The sequence below is a fragment of the Drosophila suzukii genome (assembly GCF_043229965.1).
Source record: "Drosophila suzukii chromosome 2 unlocalized genomic scaffold, CBGP_Dsuzu_IsoJpt1.0 scf_2c, whole genome shotgun sequence".
Lineage (NCBI taxonomy): Eukaryota > Metazoa > Arthropoda > Insecta > Diptera > Drosophilidae > Drosophila > Drosophila suzukii.
In genome coordinates this window covers 11767373-11790277 of record NW_027255896.1, presented here as the reverse complement: position 1 = coordinate 11790277, position 22905 = coordinate 11767373, and the positions used below count along the sequence as shown (strand labels likewise).

Here is a 22905-nt window from a genome sequence, read left to right as displayed (position 1 = left end):
AAATGAAAAAAATATAATAATACTTTATTATTTTGTTACACACTTTTTTCACTTTTCACCTTATACCTTTTGGTGGATTTTTAATAACTTTTCACCGTTTACTTTTTTATGGGCTTATATTCACATTTCACCTTGTACTTTTTGGGGGATTTTCATTCACTTTTCACCCTACACTTTCGGTCTGTTTATATTAATTGAATATAAAAGATACACACAACAATGTATACGTTGTCACTCGGCAACTGGTTTTCACAGACTAATCCGGGGATTAGGATTACGAGTCAATATATAGGTTTGAATCATACCTGAATCATAACCTTCATATAACCCTTTCGATGGCGGACAATCCCTGATTTTAGGGACAATTCGTAGGTAAATTAGGTAAGCTAAGTTGATTACCTAATTTAAGGATTGCGTAATAACTGCATTATTACCTGTTTCTAGCTTCGTGGCAACATTGTTAAGGTTATATCTGTAATCTAAAATAGGAAAAACGGATATACCTAGGTATCCTACCTTATAATTTGGACACCTGTATCCATGTTATTCGTGTCCTAACACCACCCCATTCAGCAAAATATTATAGTCGTCAGTTTCTTGTGTAAAATTAATTTCGTAATTCTGAAAAGTTAAAATATTCTATACCCAGAGTAAAGGAAAATACGACCAAAATCAACAAAGCAACATATTTTTTTTTAATAATTATTTCATTATTTCGCTGGCCGTTTCTTTGACAGCTATATGTTAGAGTCGTCCGATTTTTATTAAATTTAAATACGAAATTCTTAAAAATACAAAAAATGTTATTCCCAATAGCATAAGATAATAATATGCCAAGAAACACTGAAGCTATAATTTGTTTCATTTTATTTTTAAATTTTAAATTCGAAATTCAGAACTAATAAAAAAATGTTATTTGCAAGCGAAGGAGGTTATATGCTAAAAATAAAAAACACTTTAGATATAATAAAAACAATTTTTTCCGATTATTCCTATGGTAGCTATAAGATATAGTTGTCCGATCAGGCTGCTTCCGACTTATATACTTTCTGCATAAGTAAGAAGACTTTTGGAAAAGTTTCAGACGGACATGGCTAAAAAAATCAATTACAAAAAAATAATATAAAAATTATAAATGCAAGGGTATAATAAATATTTCATTATTTCGCTGACCGTTTCTTTGACAGCTATATGTTAGAGTCGTCCGATTTGTATTACATATAATTCGAAATTCTTAAAAATACACAAAATATTATTTCCAATAGTATAAGATAATATATAAAATAACACCGAAGCTATAATTTGTTTCATATTATTTTCCCACCAATTTTCTGATCGTTCCTATAGCAGCTATATGATGTAGTCGTCCGATTTTAATAAAACTTAATTCGAAATTCAAAATTAATTTTAAAAAATGTCATTTCCAAGCTTAAGAGGTTTTATGCTAAAAAAACACCGAAGCTATAATTTGTTTCATATTATGCCCTATGGCAGCTATATGATATAGTCGTCCGATTTTGATCAAATTAAATTAAAAAAATTCAGAACTAATTAAAAATTTTATTTCCAATTTTACGATCGTTCCTTTGGCAGTTATATGATATAGTCGTCCGATTTTGATAAAATTAAATTCGAAATTCAGAATGAATTAATAAATGTTATTTACAAGCGTAGGAGGTTATATGTTAAAAAAAAACACCAAAGTTACAATTTGTTTCATATTATTTTGCCACCGATTTTACGATCGGTCCTATGGCAGCTATATGATATAGTCGTCCGATTTTGATAAAATTTAATTCGAAATTCAGAACTAATTAAAAAATGTTATTTCCAAGCGTAGGAGGTTATATGTTAAGGAACACCGAAGCTATAATTTGTTTCATATTATTTTCGCACCAATTTCACGATCGTTCCTATGGCAGCTATATGATATTGTCTTCCGATTTTGATAAAATTTAATTCGAAATTCAAAACTAATTAAAAAATGTTTTTTCCAAGGAAAGGAGGTAATATGCTAAAAAACACCAAAGATATAATTTTTTAACATTTTTTTTCCGATTATTCCTATGGGAGCTATAAGATATAGTTGTCCGATCCGGCTGGTTCCGACTTAGATACTACCTGCAAAGGATATAAGACTTTTGGGAAAGTTTCATAATATAAAAATTATAAATGCAAGGGTATAATAAATATTTAATTATTTCGCTGACCGTTTCTTTGACAGCTATATGTTAGAGTCGTCCGATTTGTATTAAATATAATTCGAAATTCTTAAAAATACACAAAATGTTATTTCCAATAGTATAAGATAATATATCAAATAACACCGAAACTATAATTTGTTTCATATTATTTTCCCACCAATTTTCTGATCGTTCCTATAGCAGCTATATGATGTAGTCGTCCGATTTTAATAAAACTTAATTCGAAATTCAAAACTAATTAAAAAAAATGTCATTTCCAAGCTTAAGAGGTTTTATGTTAAAAAAAACACCGAAGCTATAATTTGTTTCATATTATGCCCTATGGCAGCTATATGATATAGTCGTCCGATTTTGATAAAATTAAATTTAAAAAAATTCAGAGTTAATTAAAAATTTTATTTCCAATTTTACGATCGTTCCTTTGGCAGTTATATGATATAGTCGTCCGATTTTGATAAAATTAAATTCGAAATTCAGAATGAATTAAGATTTAAATCATCAAAGCCGAAGAACAATAAACCAAACAAAAAAACAAACTTAACCGCAATTGTATCTGCGGGACACTTGTTAATCCCACGGGGAATCCTCTCCAGTGACCGCGTCGAATAGGTCGCGTATTATCGTTAAGTCTGGGTTCCACTCAAGAGAGCTCTTTTAGGTAGGGACCGAAAGAAAGAAAACAGACGGATAGAATCGTCTACAGAAATCCCTGTGTGGGACTGTTGCACCCGGCGGGCGGTGGTTGATGGGTTTCCTTACAGAAAGCTAAAGAAGTTCTGTAAATAATCTAAGTGAATAAATTGTAATAGTATGAATATGGAGTAGAACTATCTTTCAGAGGGGAGGGAACATGTAGACAGTCCCAAGGTATCCTACGGTGACCGGTCGAAGGGGCAGTCGGAGACATCTACGGCTGCTACGGTTGGGTGGGAGCGCAGAGGCTTTGGGTTTGCCCCCAAAAGCCCACAATATATCCGATAGTGTCCTGTGACCTAGAAGGGAACAAGTGGGAGAGCTAGTTTTGTGATAATCACATGTTTTGTTAGTCTTATAGTTACTCACATTTCGTCGATTTTTTGGCCCAGCAGTAAGACAGCTGTTGCAGCGTGAAGTGTTGTAAAGTACAAACATATGTTTGTTTATTGTTGCGTGTGTGTGGGCAGGGTTAGAGTACCCACACCCCAAGTGCTCAAGAGCTAGCCGGCGCTGCCCACTCGCGGACACACGTAGTCCTATTTTGGGACGTAACACTTTTAAAACGAGAAAGGAAGTTAACTTCGGCAAGCCGAAGTTTGAATACCCTTGCAGTTATAGGAAAAAATCAATGTTAGTAACACTATGTTACATTTTAAGGACTGTTGCTAGCTTCAGTGATATTAAAACAATTTCACGTACTCAGCCCCCACACCACGTCAAGGTCACAATCCACGAGGGGGAAAATATTATCATTTATATATATATATACAATTTTGAAAACTACGTTGATAGATAGAAATAAATAAAATAATAATACCATAAAAATACATATATACAATATGCTATATACAATTTATTATTTTTTCTAACCTATTACAATTTTTACAATTTATATATTTAATTATATTACCTACTACAAGCTATACTTAAAAAAAATTCCATTGTGGTGGCTATATGGTGTCTCATAAGTAATGGCAAGAGCTTGTGGAATTCGAGAATCTGAAAATATCCAATCAATTTGTGTTATTTGTTTTGTTGTGGGAGAATGATTGATTGAAAAGAGGTTATAGGCATGCAAGTGTTCCTCCAGAATATCAGTCCCTGTGGATCTGCAAATATTAAAATCTCCTAATATTACTACTTTAGTACTATCCATCCTACGCACTTTTTCCACATCAGCTTTAATTTCATTTCGAAATCTTGCAATAGGAAATCCGGGACTCCTATAAAGAATTATAAATTACGTGTCAAGATATTTAAATGCAATCGATTGATACGTTGCCCTTGTGTTTGTGGACTTCTTTGTCTCAAACAGAAATAATGCATTTTGCGAAATGTTTTGTTTAGCATAAATAAATATTCCGTTCTTCCCAATACCATTCAAACGATTGCAATCTATTCTTCTTATAATGTCGAAATCCCTTAAAGTGTACTCCTCTTGTGGAAGAGTCCAGGTTTCAACAAAACATAAAAAGTTGGCAGAACAAATAATATTGTCGTTGGCAACATCTTCGCGATGAGCGCGAAGAGATTCCACGTTGTGGTAATATAAAGAGATATCCTCATTTTCATTGACCAAAAATTCATAATGCGTAGTCAAAGCCTTTTCCCCTCTTAAACGTTCAAGTTCTACTTGGACATTTGTAGCTCCAAATCTAGTTGGAGGGACAAAGTCTCCTAAAAGGAAAAGGCCCAATGCGCTAGTTGCTCTGCTGCAACCTACGTACAACGAAGCTCGCTTAATGCCTCTTTTAAGATGAACTGCGACTTTGCTGTAGGTTGCTCCTTGGCTCTTATGGATGGTAATAGCCTCAGCAGGAACAACTGGAAATTGTTTTCGATCAATAGAAGAATGTCCCGAATTTCCGCATTGGAATACTCGGGCTGTTTTATAAATTGGAGTCCAGTCTGGGTGATCATTTCCACGAACTTTTGGCCTAGCTATAGTACCGACAGTGGCATCTGTAAACTTAATCCACAGTCCAGTAACTAATAATGAGCCGTTAACCATACAGTTGTCAATTCGCATTAATTGACCAGTTGCCCCATTTACAAGACCATCATTTGTGTATAGTACCGACAGTGGCATCTGTAAACTTAATCCACAGTCCAGTAACTAATAATGAGCCGTTAATCATACAGTTGTCAATTCGCATTAATTGACCAGTTACCCCATTTACAAGTCCATCATTTGTGTCAATATTGACGGTAACCATATATTTTGCAGTAGTCTTCAGGTGTAAAATATATGGTAGACCCTGAGTTTCAGAGATCTTCATGTTTTGGGCATGCCTAAGAGTTGATTCTCGACTTCTTTCAGACATATTAGCTGACTTAACTGTATCTACTGCAGTCTACACAAATTCTTCAGTTCTAATTTGGGCAAGTTTTAGGGAGTTGTAATGGTTTACGTCAGCATTAGAACAGAATAAGTGAATTGCATCGTCAGGAACATCGGTTACTGGAAGAACTCTTGTCCTGAAAAGCTCAATATCTGCATTTGTCATGTTGGCTTCAGACATATTATTCAAAGCCAAAGCAAAAGCGTGGTCGTCACGTTGCCGCATTATTTCCGTTAGCGCGAAAAACTTAAAGTTATTCCAAAGGTTAGCTCCTGCCAGAATATTATAGGGATTAGATGTATTTTCTGCGAATATCCAAAGATCTCCAACTGGGCTAAGCTGCTTCAGATCTCCAAACACTATTATAGACTTGCCCCCAAAACTTACATCTTGACTTCTAAAAATTTTACAAAGTCAAGTCAAAGTCAAAGCATTTTTGATCCGACCATCGAGATCTCATCTATAATAATTAATTGGATATCAATCAACTTGCAATGCATTGTCCCCCAATCCCAAAAGCTGCTTTTCCAGTAGGAGCACAAAGTAAAACCTTTGCGGAATCTGTTGCCCCAGGAAGTTTATTTGCTCGCCAAGTTATAGACTGAAATATTGTAGAAATCAATCTGCTTTTTCCCACTCCGGCCCCTCCACCAACATATTCATAAAATGTTTTTTTGTCTGCAACATTATACATTACGTGGGCGTAATACTGGCGTTGCTTAAAGTTGAGAGACCGGGTAAGCGAGCAAAGGTTATCGTCAGATACTATCGGAGGAAGTCTTATAAGAGGAAGTTCGCCATTTGAATCATTTTCATCTTGGAGTACATTTACGTTTTGGCCGACGTCGGGGACTGCCAAAGCTCTGAACTCTTCATCAAGGTATTGAGAGGCTGGCCCTTCGGGAAGGGGCCGTTTTCTTCTCTATCCACATTTTGCAGATCTTGAAGAACTCTTTCTAACTCCATGTCGTCAAACACATCATACTACTCTTTATTGCGTTTAATAATTTCAAAATTATTTCTAAATGTGCTTTCATTGTCGTTTGCAATGAGTTCCGTCTCTTCACTTCTCCATGGGAAAAAGAGCATAACGTGCTCTCTAAAATAATCTGATGGAGAAGAGCTTAAACTGAAGCGAACCCACCTAAGTATTAGGGCATGATTACGTCTTTTTACCCAACCAGTCCCATCCAGCATTTGGTAACTTTGTGCAGCAACGTTATTTTCTTCATCTGCATCAAAGTCGATTGATTATGTACGTATGTTCAAACCACTTACATGAGATGGAAACCACGTTCCTCCGCAGCACGTACAAAACTTAGTTGGTCCGTCCTTAATGTTACGAAGATATTGTTCCCTTGCAGTAGCTCGACTCCTCCGTCGCTGGCGTTCCCGTTGATCCTCTCGTTCATCCTCTGAAAGTTGTGCTCTTGCAGGAATATTGCGCTGTGACTGTCTGGAAGATTCCGCCTGTCGATTTTGTGAACTATGTGAGAAGTCGCTCGTCAGCCATTTCCTGAATTTGTTGTTCCCGAAATCTTTGCTGAAATCTTGTGTTCCGATGATGCACTGTGTTGGTCCTTTGCTCCTGTGTCCTAGTGATAGGGTTGTTCCTGGTGATCCTATGAGCTGCTGCGTCCTGTAAACGCTCGAGTCCTCTATTTTCCTCGATCGATCTCCAGGTAGCATGATCAGCAGTGTTTCGCGACTGCTCTCGTCGTCGGTCCTCGGAATCCGACCTGACTATTGCGTGCGCTACAGCGTCCCGTGCGCGCTCTGGTTCTCGATTTTCCTCGATCGATCTCCACGTAACATGGTCAGCAGTATTTTGCACCTGCTGTCGTCGTCGCTCTTCGGAATTCGACCTGGCGCTTGCGTGCGCTGCAGCGTCCCGTGTGCGCTCGCGTCCTCGATTTTCCTCGATCGATCTCCAGGTAGCATGGTCAGCAGTGTTTCGCGACTGCTCTCGCCGTCGCTCCTCGGAATCCGACCTGACCATTGCGCGCGCTACAGCGTCCCGTGCGCGCTCGGGTCCTCGATTTTCCCCAATCGATCTCCAGGTAGCATGATCAGCAGTGTTTCGCGACTGCTCTCGCCGTCGCTCCTCGGAATCCGACCTGACCATTGCGCGCGCTGCAGCGTCCCGTGCGCGCTCGGGTCCTCGATTTTCCCCAATCGATCTCCAGGTAGCATGATCAGCATTGTTTCGCGACTGCTCTCGTCGTCGCTCCTCGGAATCCGACCTGACCATTGCGCGCGCTGCAGCGTCCCGTGTGCGCTCGAGTCCTCGATTTTCCCCGATCGTTCTCCAGGTAGAATGGTCAGCAGTATTTTGCACCTGCTGTCGTCGTCGCTCTTCGGAAATCGACCTGGCGCTTGCGTGCGCTTCAGCGTCCTGTGTGCGCTCGAGTCCTCGATTTTCCTCGTTCGCTCTCCAGGTAGCGCGATTGTCAGTGTTCCTCAATCGTTCGCTGGCTCGAATTCTTTCGCTTCTCGTTCTCTGAGAGCGAGCAGCGGAATTTCGCGACCGAGCTTCTTCTGCTACCTCCAAATTACTTGTACGGGCCAAGGCAATGTGGTGCGCATTACGGGTCCTTATTTGTGACGCATTTTGAGCATATTGGGCTCGGCTTCGTCTAAGCGCAGCTTGGCGGCGGTGCTCTTGAGATAAAGATGATATGCGCGACATTCTCTTTATTTTGCTGTTAAAAAATAACTGTATAAAAGTTAAGGGGTTATAATTTGTCAGAGATTTTCAAAATCTCTTTGGTCGGGATTCTGGTAAATATTTATTGATGTTCCACCTGAATTTCACCAGAAGAGACTTATGTGATACGAATTTACGAATCCTGTTTTACTTTATAGAAATACTTACCAAATGAAAAAAATATAATAATACTTTATTATTTTGTTACACACTTTTTTCACTTTTCACCTTATACCTTTTGGTGGATTTTTAATAACTTTTCACCGTTTACTTTTTTATGGGCTTATATTCACATTTCACCTTGTACTTTTTGGGGGATTTTCATTCACTTTTCACCCTACACTTTCGTCTGTTTATATTAATTGAATATAAAAGATACACAACAATGTATACGTTGTCACTCGGCAACTGGTTTTCACAGACTAATCCGGGGATTAGGATTACGAGTCAATATATAGGTTTGAATCATACCTGAATCATAACCTTCATATAACCCTTTCGATGGCGGACGGTAAATTAGGTAAGCCAAGTTGATTACCTAATTTAAGGATTGCGTAATAACTGCATTATTACCTGTTATCTAGATTCGTGGCAACCTTGTTAAGGTTATATCTGTAATCTAAAATAGGAAAAACGGATATACCTAGGTATCCTACCTTATAATTTGGACACCTGTATCCATGTTATTCGTGTCCTAACACCACCCCATTCAGCAAAATATTATAGTCGTCAGTTTTTTGTGTAAAATTAATTTCGTAATTCTGAAAAGTTAAAATATTCTATACCCAGAGTAAAGGAAAATACGACCAAAATCAACAAAGCAACATATTTTTTTTAAATAATTATTTCATTATTTCGCTGGCCGTTTCTTTGACAGCTATATGTTAGAGTCGTCCGATTTTTATTAAATTTAAATACGAAATTCTTAAAAATACAAAAAATGTTATTCCCAATAGCATAAGATAATAATATGCCAAGAAACACTGAAGCTATAATTTGTTTCATTTTATTTTTAAATTTTAAATTCGAAATTCAGAACTAATAAAAAAATGTTATTTCCAAGCGAAGGAGGTTATATGCTAAAAATAAAAAACACCTTAGATATAATAAAAACAATTTTTTTCGATTATTCCTATAGCTATAAGATATAGTTGTCCGATCAGGCTGCTTCCGACTTATATACTTTCTGCATAAGAAAGAAGACTTTTGGAAAAGTTTCAGACGGACATGGCTAAAAAAATCAATTACAAAAAAATAATATAAAAATTATAAATGTATAATAAATATTTCATTATTTTGCTGACCGTTTCTTTGACAGCTATATGTTAGGTCGTCCGATTTGTATTACATATAATTCGAAATTCTTAAAAATACACAAAATGTTATTTCCAATAGTATAAGATAATATATCAAATAACACCGAAGCTATAATTTGTTTCATATTATTTTCCCACCAATTTTCTGATCGTTCCTATAGCAGCTATATGATGTAGTCGTCCGATTTTAATAAAACTTAATTCGAAATTCAAAATTAATTTAAAAAAATGTCATTTCCAAGCTTAAGAGGTTTTATGCTAAAAAAACACCAAAGCCATAATTTGTTTCATATTATGCCCTATGGCAGCTATATGATATAGTCGTCCGATTTTGATAAAATTAAATTAAAAACAAGGAAGAACGCTATAGTCGAGTACCTCGACTATCAGATACCCGTTACTCAGCTAAATGGAGATATGCAAGCAGCAAAGCGAGATTAAAATGCGCCACCTACCGGCGGTATACAGATTTAAGCGTTATGGGCGTAAGAGTGGGTGTGGCAAATTTTTTTTTGGATCAATCGATAGGTATTGACGAGACCAATACATTTCATTTTTTATCTAGCATGAAAATTGTGGGCGTCACAGGTTTTCGCGGTTTGTGGGCGTAAAAGTGGGCGTGGCAAACTTTTTTTGGGTCAATCGATAGGTATTGATAAGAACAATACATTTCAGTTAAAATTTTTACTCTAGCACTAAAACTGTAGGAGCCACAGTTTTGGGCGGTTTGTGGGCGTTAGAGTGGGCGTGGCACTGTACTGAAACAAACTTGCGCTGCGTAAGAAGCTCAGGAATCTGCTCGCCAAATCTCAATAGCCTAGCTCTCATAGTTTCCGAGATCTCAGCGTTCATCCGGACAGACAGACGGACAGACGGACATGGCTAGATCGACTCGGCTAGTGCTCCTGATCAAGAATATATATACTTTGTGGGGTCGGAAACGCTTCCTTCTGCCTGTTACATACTTTCCGACGAATCTAGTATACCCTTTTACTCTACGAGTAACGGGTATAAAAATTCAGAACTAATTAAAAATTTTATTTCCAATTTTACGATCGTTCCTTTGGCAGTTATATGATATAGTCGTCCGATTTTGATAAAATTAAATTCGAAATTCAGAATGAATTAATAAATGTTATTTACAAGCGTAGGAGGTTATATGTTAAAAAAAAACACCAAAGTTACAATTTGTTTCATATTATTATGCCACCGATTTTACGATCGGTCCTATGGCAGCTATATGATATAGTCGTCCGATTTTGATAAAATTTAATTCGAAATTCAGAACTAATTAAAAAATGTTATTTCCAAGCGTAGGAGGTTATATGTTAAGGAACACCGAAGCTATAATTTGTTTCATATTATTTTCACACCAATTTCACGATCGTTCCTATGGCAGCTATATGATATTGTCTTCCGATTTTGATAAAATTTAATTCGAAATTCAAAACTAATTAAAAAATGTTATTTCCAAGGAAAGGAGGTAATATGTTAAAAAACACCAAAGATATAATTTTTTAACATTTTTTTTCCGATTATTCCTATGGGAGCTATAAGATTTAGTTGTCCGATCCGGCTGGTTCCGACTTATATACTACCTGCAAAGGATATAAGACTTTTGGGAAAGTTTCAGCCCGATAGCTTTAAAACTGAGAAACGGACGGACAGACGGACATGGCTAGATCGACTCGTCTAGTGATGCTGATCAAGAATATATATACTTTATGGGGTCGGAAACGTCTCCTTCACTGCGTTGAAAACTTCTGACTGAAATCATTATACCCTCTGCAAGGGTATAACAAGCACCTTTGTTTCTGGTAAAGTAAGACAGATCACAAACAAACAAAGTCATTCAAATTGTTTATAGATTAGTTTTTCTTAAAGATTTTTAAAGAACTTGTAAAGCGCGTTTTGACATCGTAAAAGAAATAAACGTCAACAAATAGAGACGTGTACCATTTTACAGTTACTTCTTAAACGAACCAAAAAGCCATCATTTGACAAAATCATTATACCCGTTACTCGTAGAGTAAAAAGGGTATACTAGATTAGTCGGAAAGTATGTAACAGGTAGAAGGAAGCGTTTCCCCATAAAGTATATATATTCTTGATCAGGATCACTAGCAGAGTCGATCTAGCACATGTCCGTCTGTCCGTCCTTATGAACGCTGTGATCTCGGAAACTATAAAAGCTGCAATACTTGGATTGAACATGCGGATTCTAGAGATTCCTGCGCAGCACAAGTTTGTTTCGTCAGTGTGCCAAGAACACTCTAACGCCAACAAACCGCCAAAAACTGTGGCTCCTACAGTTATAATGCTAGAATATAATAATAATACATAAAGCTGCATTGTATTGCCTACCTAATCAATACCTATCGATTGACCCAAAAAAAAGTTTGGCACGCCCACAAGCCGTCCACAAACTTCAAAAATCTTACATATCAACGCGTATATCTCGGAAACTATCAAAGATAAAGAATTGACATTTCAGATTTAGATTCCGTCGGCTTGTACGCAGCGCAAGTTTGTCACGCGAATATACCACGCCCACTCTAACGCCCAATTGAATGAATTCCAGCAGTGGTCAGTTATCATGTTTTACTCCTGAACGCAGCCATTAATTATCAGATCGTTCCTATGGCATCGTCCGATTTGTTTTAAATTTTATTAAAAATTCTTTAATATTAAAAGAATGATATTCTCAAGAGTAGAAGTTAATATATAAAAAAACAACGAAGTTATCATTTTTTTTTAAAATATATTTTTGATCATTCCTATGGGAGCTACAGGCCCCATCAAGTATATATATATTTGATCAAGATCACTAGGCGAGTCGATCTAGCCAAGTCCGTCTGTCTCGTATGAACAAGGCGATCTCGAAAACTATAAGAGCTAGAATGTTGGCACTAAGCATGCAGATTCTTGGGCTTCCTGCACAGCAAAAGTTGGTTTCATCGGAGTTTCACGCCCACTCTAACGCCCATAACGCAAAAACCTGTCAATCGCCCACATTTTGGAAGATTTTGTAAAAGTATGTAAATGGGCTTTTGTTCTTATAATCAATACCCAAATACATTGCAGAATTTATTAAAATCTGAGCATTCATTAAATAGTAATAAGCAAATGATATGATATAATTTTATTATAATATAATCTAAAATATAAAAATTAAATTGGCTGTTTCCGAGAATGCACAACTTGCTTTACTGTACTCACACAGGGTATTTACGCTTCAGCAACCTAATTCCGCTTCAGCGACTTTTTCTTCCAAAGTCTAGTACTCCCGAAAACCGCGAGCTAACCATAGGAGTGAGCGAGAGGCAAACAGGCGGCTAAGGCTTTTCGTCGGCTCTGTTTTTCAACGCGGTACTCAGATGAGCTAAGGAAATACCAGAAAAATACCAGATATCGCCAGTGAATTTTCGATGAACGCCGTTAGCCGCGGCCCAAAGAATAAGAAATTTAATCTTTGGCGGTCTTCGTGCAGAAGCGGTGGGAAATTTAAAAATTAAAAATGGAAGAAAAACACCGAAAACGGCTAAAGGAGGTCAGGGCAGATGAAAAAGGACGCCTAATCCAAGCTGTTGCCCATTATGGTGGGACTTGACCGACAGGAAGCAATACCACAACGGGGCAAATCCGCAGAATAGTTGAAGCCAGTGGAAAGGAACATGGGACATCGCTTGATCTCCGACGAGCTTTCCATTGAGTACTCCACCTCCACCAGCTACTTGACAGCTAAAGCCTAGATGGAGGACGCGCCGCCTTCTATAGGGAGGAGAAAATAGGGTCGCCCGATAAGGGACAGCTGGATGAGCCATCACCAGCCATTATTGGCCAGCCTATTGGGACTCGGAGCTGGACTACAGATGGCGCCGGAAAGATGGCGAAGCATCCGTGGGACGAGAAGGAAGCCTTAAACTTCTAATTTACATAAATAAAAACATTCGTTATACATTTCATTTATTTTTATTTTAATATCTTTGTGCACCAGCAGACTCTTCTTTTTTAAAGTGCTCCAATTGCTTTGCTTTCCGTTTGGCAACAAGCACCAGCTGCTTGACAGTAAGACCATGTCACATGCATTGCGGGTGAACTTTGAAAACTTCGGTCACACTACAAAAAATAAGATTTTTCGACTAGTGAAACTCTTAGTCGATCTGAGTACTAGGCTTAACGCTTTTACTCGGGTCTGTTTTTTAGCGCGGTACTTAGATGAGCTAAGAAAATACCAGAAAAAATACTTGATTTAGCGAGTGAATTTCGATGAACGCCGTTAGCCGCGGCCCAAAGAAAAAAATTTAGTCTTTCGCGGTGTTCGTGCAAAAGCGGTGTTGAAAAAAAAATGAATTTAAAAATGAAAGGAAAACCCCAAAAAACCTGCAGCAGGTTACTGCAGGTGAGAAAGGACGCCTAATCCAAGCTGTTTCCTATTATTCTGAGACCTCACAGACAGGAAGCAATACCACAACAGTTCTAATCCGCAGAATAGTTGAAGTGCTGGAGGAGATCCACTAGAGCATCCCAGTGGGAAGGCACATGCCGAGTGGGACTTCGATCGATCTCCTACGAGCTCTTCATTTAGGAACCACCGGACTCCACCTCCACCAGCTACTTGACAGCTAAAGAGGATATGGAGGACGCACCGGCTTCTATAGGGAAGAAAAAATAAGGTCACCTGCTAAGGAACAGCTGGAGGAGCCATCAGCAGCCATTACCAGGATGCTGGGCGACTTTATGCAGCATCAGGCGGAACAATCCCGTTCCCAATCCGGCTCCCACTTCCTCAAGATCCTCAAGGAGCTGGACTGCAGATGGCGCGGTAAAGATGGCGAAGATCCCGTGGGACTAGAAGAAACTACTAAATTACATAATTAAAAAATTCGTTGAACATTCTATTTATTATACCCGTTACTCGTAGAGTAAAAGGGTATACTAGATTCGTCGGAAAGTATGTAACAGGCAGAAGGAAGCGTTTCCGACCCCATAAAGTATATATATTCTTGATCAGGATAACTAGCCGAGTCGATCTAGCCATGTCCTTCTGTCCGTCTGTCCGTCTGTCTGTCCGGATGAACGCTGAGATCTCGGAAACTATGAGAGCTAGGCTATTGAGATTTGGCGTGCAGATTCCTGAGCTTCTTACGCAGCGCAAGTTTGTTTCAGTAGACTGCCACGCCCACTCTAACGCCCACAAACCGCCCAAAACTGTAACTCCTACAGTTTTGATGCTAGATAGAAAATTTTAACTGAAATGTATTGTTCTCATCAATACCTATCGATTGATAAAAAAAAGTTTGCCACGCCCACTTAAACGCCCACAAACCGCGAAAACCTGTGACGCCCACAATTTGCATGCTAGATAAAAAATTTTAACTGAAATGTATTGGTGTCGTCAATACCTATCGATTGATCCAAAAATAAATTTGCCACGCCCACTCTAACGCCCATAACGCTTAAATCTGTCTACCGCCGGTAGGTGGCGCATTTTAATCTCGCTTTGCTGCTTGCATATCTCCATTTCCCTTTGAGTAACGGGTATCTGATAGTCGAGGTACTCGACTATAGCGTTCTTCCTTGTTTTTAAGTTAATTTCTTTGAGCACTAGTAGACTCTTCTTTTTATACCCGTTACTCGTAGAGTCAAAGGATATACTAGATTCGTCGGAAAGTATGTAGCAAGCAGAAGGAAGCGTTTCCGACTCCATAAAGGCACTCGACTATAGCGTTCTTCCTCGTTTTAATTGGCATAACCTGGCACCTGCTGCACTAAACATTATTTATCTATTATCTATTTATCTAAGAATATGCCATTTGAAGGCGCAACGACCTTATAAAACGGTTGCTCACAAAATGGATATAGTCAAAGAACCGTAAACGAGGCAGATCTTATAAATGCTTAAAAGCGTCCAAACGGTTCTAACTTGTGAGAAATTGAGTGGCATCACTGTTGGCCCCAAATAGCCCCTAATCAATTTTCAGTACTCTTGCCTAAATTGAAATATCATTAAATAATTTGCCAATAAAGCCTAGTACTCAGATTAATCTTTAACCGCAATGTACTTAGCATGTCCTTACTGTCAAGCAGCTGGAATTGTTTTGTTGACTATTTGAAAAAGACGAATCTGCTGGTTCACAAAGAAATAAATACATATGCAATGTTCAAAGGATGTTTTTATTTATATTAATAAATAGTTTAAGGCTTCCTTGTCGAGTCGCTGATGCTTCGCAATCTTCTCCGCGCCAACTGCAGTCCAACTCCGATTCGCAATACGCCAACATGGGCCATGAGTCAGTGGAAGCGGGTTTCGGGACGGGGTTGTTCCGCTGATGCTGCATGAAGTTGCCCAGCATCTTGGCAATGACTGGTGATGGCTCCTCCTCCCTATATAATGGCTCTGCTAAAAAGATACTTATATTAGTACAACATAACCAAATTATTTTGGCCAGAAATTACTTTCCTTGCGTGGACTCGTTTAGCAGGATGTCCAAGAAGGGAGCGAAATGGGCTTCTCGATTGTATTATCTCCACTATTCTGCTGATATGCCCTGTTGTGGTATTGGATAACTTGGATAAGACTTGGATTAGTCGCCCTTTATCATATGGACCTTTATCATATCGTACAGTAACTGTACGAACCATTAAAGGCCTAAGAAGCACAAATATATAAAATTGAAATACAAGTTTATTTTATACAAATAAAATCGGAGGACTTTTGTCATGAAACATTAAAAAAACCATTTGCATTTTTTTGTCGTCCTCGAAATATTAAACCAATAAACTAAATTAATTTTGTAAGCCTGCGGTAAACGTATTGTGTGAACGCCGTGTATATATTTTTTCCAATAACTTCTTAAGCAGTAGTGTGAAGACGGTGTACAGTCGATAGTTTTAAAAAATGGCTTTCAATAAAGCAAGAGTATATTTGTTTCTATTCACTGTTTCCAATTTTTAGAAAATTTCCAATTTTAATGATTAGACTAATAAAGTAAGTAATTCTCACAGCTGAGTGGATGTTTGTAAAGGTAACATCGAATTAAGTTCATGTAAATATTTGTTTTAATTTACAATTTATATTTTACAGATATTTGATCCATCTTAAAAGGGTTTGTCATGTACACATCATCAGACTTTTTGTAACTAAGGGTGGCTTATTGATTTTAGACGGCATTTTATCATCGTTGGATGTAAATAAGTGTAATACCAACCAATAAAGAAAGATGCAATCTCAAGGACAAGGTCAGCAATTGTCGCAAATGCAATCAGCGGCTCATTCATTATTACAACATCATTCAAATGCCACAGGGAGCAATTTAGTCGGAAAACAAAATGATCTGCAATCTTTATCCTCTGTTGGTAAGGAACAAACATACTTAACTGCATACATAATGTACACGGTATAGTAATAAAATTAGCTATTTGGTTTTTTTATACCCTTGCAGAGGGCATAATGATTTCAGTCAGAAGTTGGCAACGCAGTGAAGGAGACGATTTCGACCCCATAAAGTATATATTCTTGATCACTATCTCTAGTCGAGTCGATCTAGCCATGTCCAACCGTCCATTTCTACGCAAACAAGTCTCTCAGCTAGTCTAAAGCTATCGGGATGAAACTTTCCCAAGGTCTTCCTTCTATTGCAGCCGTATGGGACCATTGTATCCTATGGCTCCCATATGAATGTTCAACAAAATATTTTGTTTTAAATGTAAACAAATGTATAACTTCGGTGGTCTTTGACATTTTAACTTCTAAATTCGAATTTAAATTAAATCAAACAAAAACACCTCTTAACGAGGTAAAAAGTAGTGGCAAACGCGCTTTTAACAAAAATTTCTGATATCAAGAATTGAGACGAAAAATGATATAACATTCGATAAAATAAATAAACTATATTAAATTTATGATTTCGGCCCGCAACAGTAAATATTTATTTACCTTCACGTAAATTTTCTGTTGTTGCGTGCCGAATACATAAATTTAATATAGTTTATTTATTTTATCGAATGTAAAATCATTTTTCGTCACAAGTGTTGATATCAAAAATTTTTGTTAAAGGCCACTACTACTTGCCACTACTTTTTACCTCGTTAAGAGGTGTTTTTGTTTGATATCAGAAGTTTTTTTTTGCACAAGAGTTTAAGTACCCCATTACCATGACTAGGAGTCGTCCCCACATGGCTTGGCTATTGAAGAACCAAACACACAGATTCGAACCCTTATCTTAGCTGAACGCCACCTTAAAGTAGGCACTGTAGCGTCATTACCAGTCGGCACCCTCGAGGAGGGTTCAGTATGGGAATCTCAAGGGCTGTATAGTTTCAGATTCCAAGGGAAATCTGTCGTTTCTTACATTTCCCGCCGAACTAAAGGGGTTTTTCCAAAGTGGTAGAACAAATAGATTGAGTTTCCTATATCGATTAGCTTAACGCAAGTAAAGGACCCTAATACCATAACAGATTTTCCGTTTGAAAAAATCCAATAAGAATATTTTTCATCAAATAGTTTTTTTTTCTTGTTTATTCCAATAAGTATGAAATATTTCGTATACGGAGCTGAAACGAGTTGCACTTTTTATCGCTTAATATCTTCCAAACGGTAATTTTTAGGGCAAAAAGTGTTACATATCTAAAGTTGAAGAATCTCAAGGGCTATATGATTTGAAATTTAAAAAGAAATCGTTCGACTCAATTTTAAGAAAATAGTCAAAAAGTGGTTTTAAAAAATAATTTACTATTTACTATAATTTACTTTACTATATGAAGGGTATTTAGCAAATTAAATTATCTTTTCAGAGATATATAGCACGTTTCTGTAGCATTTGCTGTTTAGATACTATAAGCATTTTAAATCTGGCTTTTTTTTTGATTTTCCGCTAAACTAGCAGGTTTTTCCAAAAGTCGTAGAACAAACGTTTTCTAACTCAAGGTACTTTATACACCCATAGGGTTTCCAAAACCCTAAAACTAAGATGGGATGCATACAAACCCTCAAACAAAGGGACAAACATTTTCATTTTGGGAAGAAGAAAATCTTGTTTTTTGAATTACTTTTGAACGGGACATCGGGTTTCAACTGAGGTGTCATTCGACGCGTATTCTCAGTAGGAATAAAACTAGCTAAACAGCCGGCGGCTTTTATCCCCACTCGTTACGATCGGACCATAATGGCAGATTTTCAATTCTGCGGCTATATATAGAAGCTGTCTTCGCACGCTCTCTTGCGCGCTTCGCCACTACGTGTACTGCCGTCCACAGTGATCAGACGACTTCATCAAATAGCTGCCATAGGATCGATAAAATAATTAATGTCAAAATAATACATAGACCATTATATTTGGTTTTCGGTATACATATACGGTAGTAAATTGAAATGAAACATATTAAATTTTGTATAATTAGTTTATAGGTTTCTAAAAATCGGTAAGCTCTGTGCATACAATGCTCCCACGGGAACAACCTGCAAGCGTATAGAAACTACGGCGTGCCCAAGCTAACTTTTCTTGTTTTTCTCTATGATATATGTTAATATTTAATTCAATGCTCAGTCAGCGATAGTTGTGCTGAACTGCTAAAAATAGCCATTTTTTGTTGTTGTCGGCGTACGAAATGTATCTATTTATAGTTTTTCCGCTTAACTAGAGAGTTGCTTTAAAGGTGGTAGAACTAAAGTTTGTTAAATTGACCTGTTTAACACCATAAATATATTTCCAAGACCTTGGATGCGCACAATGAAATTTTAATGCTCAGGCACCGTTAGTTAGTTTTGTTGATAAATACCTTTCAAACTTTACTTTTTACAACAATGAGTAAAAGTTCAAACTGAAATCGTTAGAGCCGATGTTGAGCAATGGAAAAAAGCTTAAAAAAAAAGATATTTGATATTTATAGCTGACTTCCCGATAAACTAGCGGTTTACTCCAAATATGGTAAAATTAAAACATAAAAAAAAAAAATTACACACTCACTGCTCTATCTTCCAAACCAATTGATATTCTTAAAGTCTTGGTATGCAATCCTTTAAGTTTTTTGCGATTTTTTTCGATCAGTGTAATACTTGCTAGGATCGGACTATCATAGCACATTTTCAGTTCTGCTGGTATATACATAGAAGTCAGCATCGCACACTCTCTTGGTGCGCTGCGTTACTACGCGGACTGCCGACCCCTGTGATATAATACATAAAAGTTTAGAAACCAAAAAAATGGACTGCATTTCCCTAAACAAAATATTGGCTCAATTGTATTGTAAAAACCTATTTTGTTCAAACTTCATCTGTTAAGTTTTCTTTTTTTTTGTAAATCAGCTTTGCATTAATACTTTTATTGGCAAAATGAAAAGTTTGTAAATAAAACACCTTGATCCATGCAAAAAGTAATATTTCATTTGCTGGATAAGGGTCAAGTGGTGAAAGACGCATTAGCGGTCGACACTGCAACAATGACATTTTTTCATTAATTTGTGGGAAGTGCCACTGCTAAGGTACGCTGTACTTGTGCCGTTAGAGGCTGAGCTGAGCTATTCCCTCCGCGGAATTCAATGGAAAAAAAAATGGTTTTTAAAAAATAATGTGCTTTTTTCCTTTCATGCATACAAAAAAGTAGACAATGTTATGTGGTTTTTGCTTTTTGCAAGTGTCATTTTAACAACATTAAGAATTACTCAAAAATATAGATCGATAGGGGCGTGGCAGCTAGTCTTCGGCGCCCCTTTGAAAAGGGGCTAACTACAAATAATACTGCGTTTGGAAGGTAATAGAATTCCGCTGGTATCGTCGAAGCCCATCTAATTTAAAATTCTTTTTGTATTTTTGCAAATGTTTATAATTTTTTTAAATGCAAAAAAATTCAAAACAAGAAAAATGGCTTTGACAATACAATTTAACTACCATTATTACTGTTTGTATTTTTTAGTGAACCCTGTGATATTATTCGATATAATTTAGTATCAACACGTTGCGGAAATTCATTTTCATTCATTAAACAGTCAAACTGAATTAAAAAAAACTTTTAAAGTGTAGAATAGGCAAATTTAAGTTTATCTGCTTACGTTAGCTATAAAGCTAGAATTTTCGGTATCATCTTTCAAAGAAAGCCAAATCTGATGGGGGAAAAAAGCGGAAATGACACCACTGGTGCATATCAAAATTGACCAATTGCCACCCAAAAGAACCTCTAAGGTGCTTGGTACATTAAAATCTACCAAAATGACCAATATTTTGTGAAGTTTTTTTTAATACTACCTCTTAAGGTAGCACCATTGTCAAAAAATATTTTAAACAAAAGCTGCAGTTCTTATGATTAGTTATTATCTTTTATTGCGTTAATTTAATTGGACGCTCAATTAATTGGTCTTATTGTCAGCACCAAACTTGTATTTAAAATTTTGCAAATCATCCTATATTTAGTCATATTTTCCATATATAATGCGTTCAGATTAATGAAATGTCACTTTTGTCTGAAACGATTTTTATGCTCATACTTGGATCACGACTGGAGACAACCTTCGATAGTTTGGCATAAGCGGATCTGATTGGGAAAACATTTCGGCACTAACTTCCATGGTCCACTTAAGAAGCTATTTGTATGCTTACAAATTATTTTTACGCTCCGAACAAGTGATTGCCCGCCGTTTTCTAAACATACCTCGGACTATTCTTTGATGAAACCCTCATATGAAAAGCAAACTTTCTAGCAAAAAAAAAATTAGCTTATCACCAAATTTCCATAATTTTACTGGCTCCTGAAATAAAACTCAATTCTAAACACCAACTTCCAACTACAAACTTCTGCTATGCAACGCAATTGTTCGTACCCAAAGGTACTCAACATGACCAGACCCAACAAATCAAGCAGTAGCCAAGTTGGGAACAGTACCAGGCGCTCAGTAGCACCCACTGCATATGAGAATTGCTGATCAGCATATTATATGTCTCACTAACTCACCGTCTCAACGACTTAACGGCACACTGACCGGCCAATGCAGTCAGCACATTTTGCAGTGTCTGCCGCGCCAACTACACAAACTGCTACCATAATCAAAACTCCCCTACCTACCTACCTACGTTAGAATATAGCTTACTTCACTAATCATTACACTAAACTTCCGTGTTCCAAGTAGTATATAAACATGTACCAAATGAAGAATAAATCAGTTATCAACACACCTCTTAACTCCGCGGTTCTACTTCCTACATCTGGGAATAGGGCTCGTAATACACTATCTCAACTAGCAGCTAACCACGTTAGCTAACCCTCAGCGCAGCTCCAGCATCGCCTGTGGTCCGGCATCGCAGTAACCTTCGTTACCATTGCCGCGACGCGATCGTCCTGCCAGCAAAGCGTCCCCGTGCCAGCGACAAGTGCTCATTACCTCCTTGTCCCGCGGTGTGACCCGGAAGTGTCTACTTCGGTTAGGCACAAACAGCAATCTTGAAGTCACTTCGGAGCTGCGACTGTCTAACCAACAGAACCAATTAGCCATTGTCCTACTAGATATCGTTGAATGCCGAATTGCATTTAACGTTAAGAATTATATCTACTGAACACGGTTGATGGGTGCCGTCAGCCTGTTATAACTTCTAAATTACTTAAAATTTTACGTGGCTTTGAGGGTGTGTATGCATTAATTAAAGTATTTATTTTCGCATGCATATTCTAGCAATTTTGAAAGGGTTTTAACTTCATTCATCTTCAATAAATATAAAAGGCAGCAAATTTGCATAAATAAACAAAAATGTATTGCCAACTGCATTTTGTATATTTGATTGGCGTTCACGCCAAAAGGGGGGCTTTTAATTTCTGGAGGCGGTGTCGAGCGGCAGTTTTCTCTATATGTCCACATCTTGCTGGCCCGCACTGCCCTTCGCTCTATCTCTCCAACTCTCCCCTAGGTTCAAAAAGTTATAATTTTCAAGTGCCCAAATAAGTACCCACGCATTGTCTAAAGCCGATCCACTGGCCGCCATACACCCCCAAACCAATTCGCCACCACAACCGTTTCAAAAGGTTGTGGCAAAGTTTTTTATATCGCGGTCTATAACATATTTTCGGCACACGTGCTCTTTATCCCGAATATACAGAACTAGCTATCGTAACTAAAAATTAATTTTTCCGTAACTCCTTGTGCTAATTTTAAAATTTTATATCAAATTCCATACGTTAGTTTTCGTTAACTAATGAAATGAGTGGTTTCTATCGTGCGGCACGGCTGTTATAGCCTTCTTGGAGTTGGAAATCTTGTTTTCCTGAAACCACAATGGATCAAAAAAAGTTTATCGACATCCTAATTGAAAATTTGGGTTAAAGCGCCACGAAACTGGGGCTCGAAAATGATTTTTGGATCTAACAGGAATGCGATCCCAAGCATTGAGCCCACAAATCATAGCTTTGGTTATATTATGTATAAAACCAGATAAATTTGCCGCTAAATTCCAGATTTCAACGTCATTAAGCATTTGTGGGATCAAAGGATATGCTAAGAAAATTCATTGTGAAGGAATGGAATCAAGTAGCGGTGAAAGATGGAAGAAAATTAATCCAATCTATGAAGAATGGGTTGTCTGAATTTATAAAACGTGAAGGGTATACTCTGTACTACATTCGACGTAATTTGCCCAAAATATACTTTTTCTTATGATA

The 22905-nt window shown here is 37.4% G+C and overlaps 2 protein-coding genes and 1 long non-coding RNA gene across 12 annotated transcripts in view; 1 reads left to right on the top strand and 2 right to left on the bottom strand.

The window, feature by feature from the left end:
* The window catches only part of RpL5 (ribosomal protein L5), a 383867-nt gene that overhangs the window by 360045 nt on the left and 917 nt on the right, over positions 1-22905 (bottom strand). The gene's annotated exons all lie outside the window — the stretch shown is intronic.
* LOC136117462 (uncharacterized) lies at positions 2580-3603 on the bottom strand. The gene is made up of 2 exons (XR_010655011.2): positions 3267-3603; positions 2580-3196 (listed from the first exon to the last, which is right to left on the bottom strand). It is a non-coding gene; the product is annotated as an uncharacterized lncRNA (long non-coding RNA).
* Positions 16173-22905, top strand: part of sxc (O-linked N-acetylglucosamine (GlcNAc) transferase sxc) — a 247116-nt gene continuing 240383 nt past the window's right edge. For 3 of the 10 annotated variants that reach the window (XM_065868419.2, XM_065868423.2, XM_036822220.3), the window contains exons 1-3: positions 16180-16293; positions 16353-16374; positions 16433-16624. In XM_065868419.2, the coding sequence (XP_065724491.1) occupies positions 16489-16624 (136 nt within the window). In that variant the 5' untranslated portion in view covers positions 16180-16293; positions 16353-16374; positions 16433-16488. Of the gene's footprint in view, positions 16294-16352; positions 16375-16395; positions 16625-22905 lie in introns of those variants that run through there. The other 7 variants (XM_017089044.4, XM_017089042.4, XM_036822222.3 and 4 more) reach the window with 6 other exon arrangements.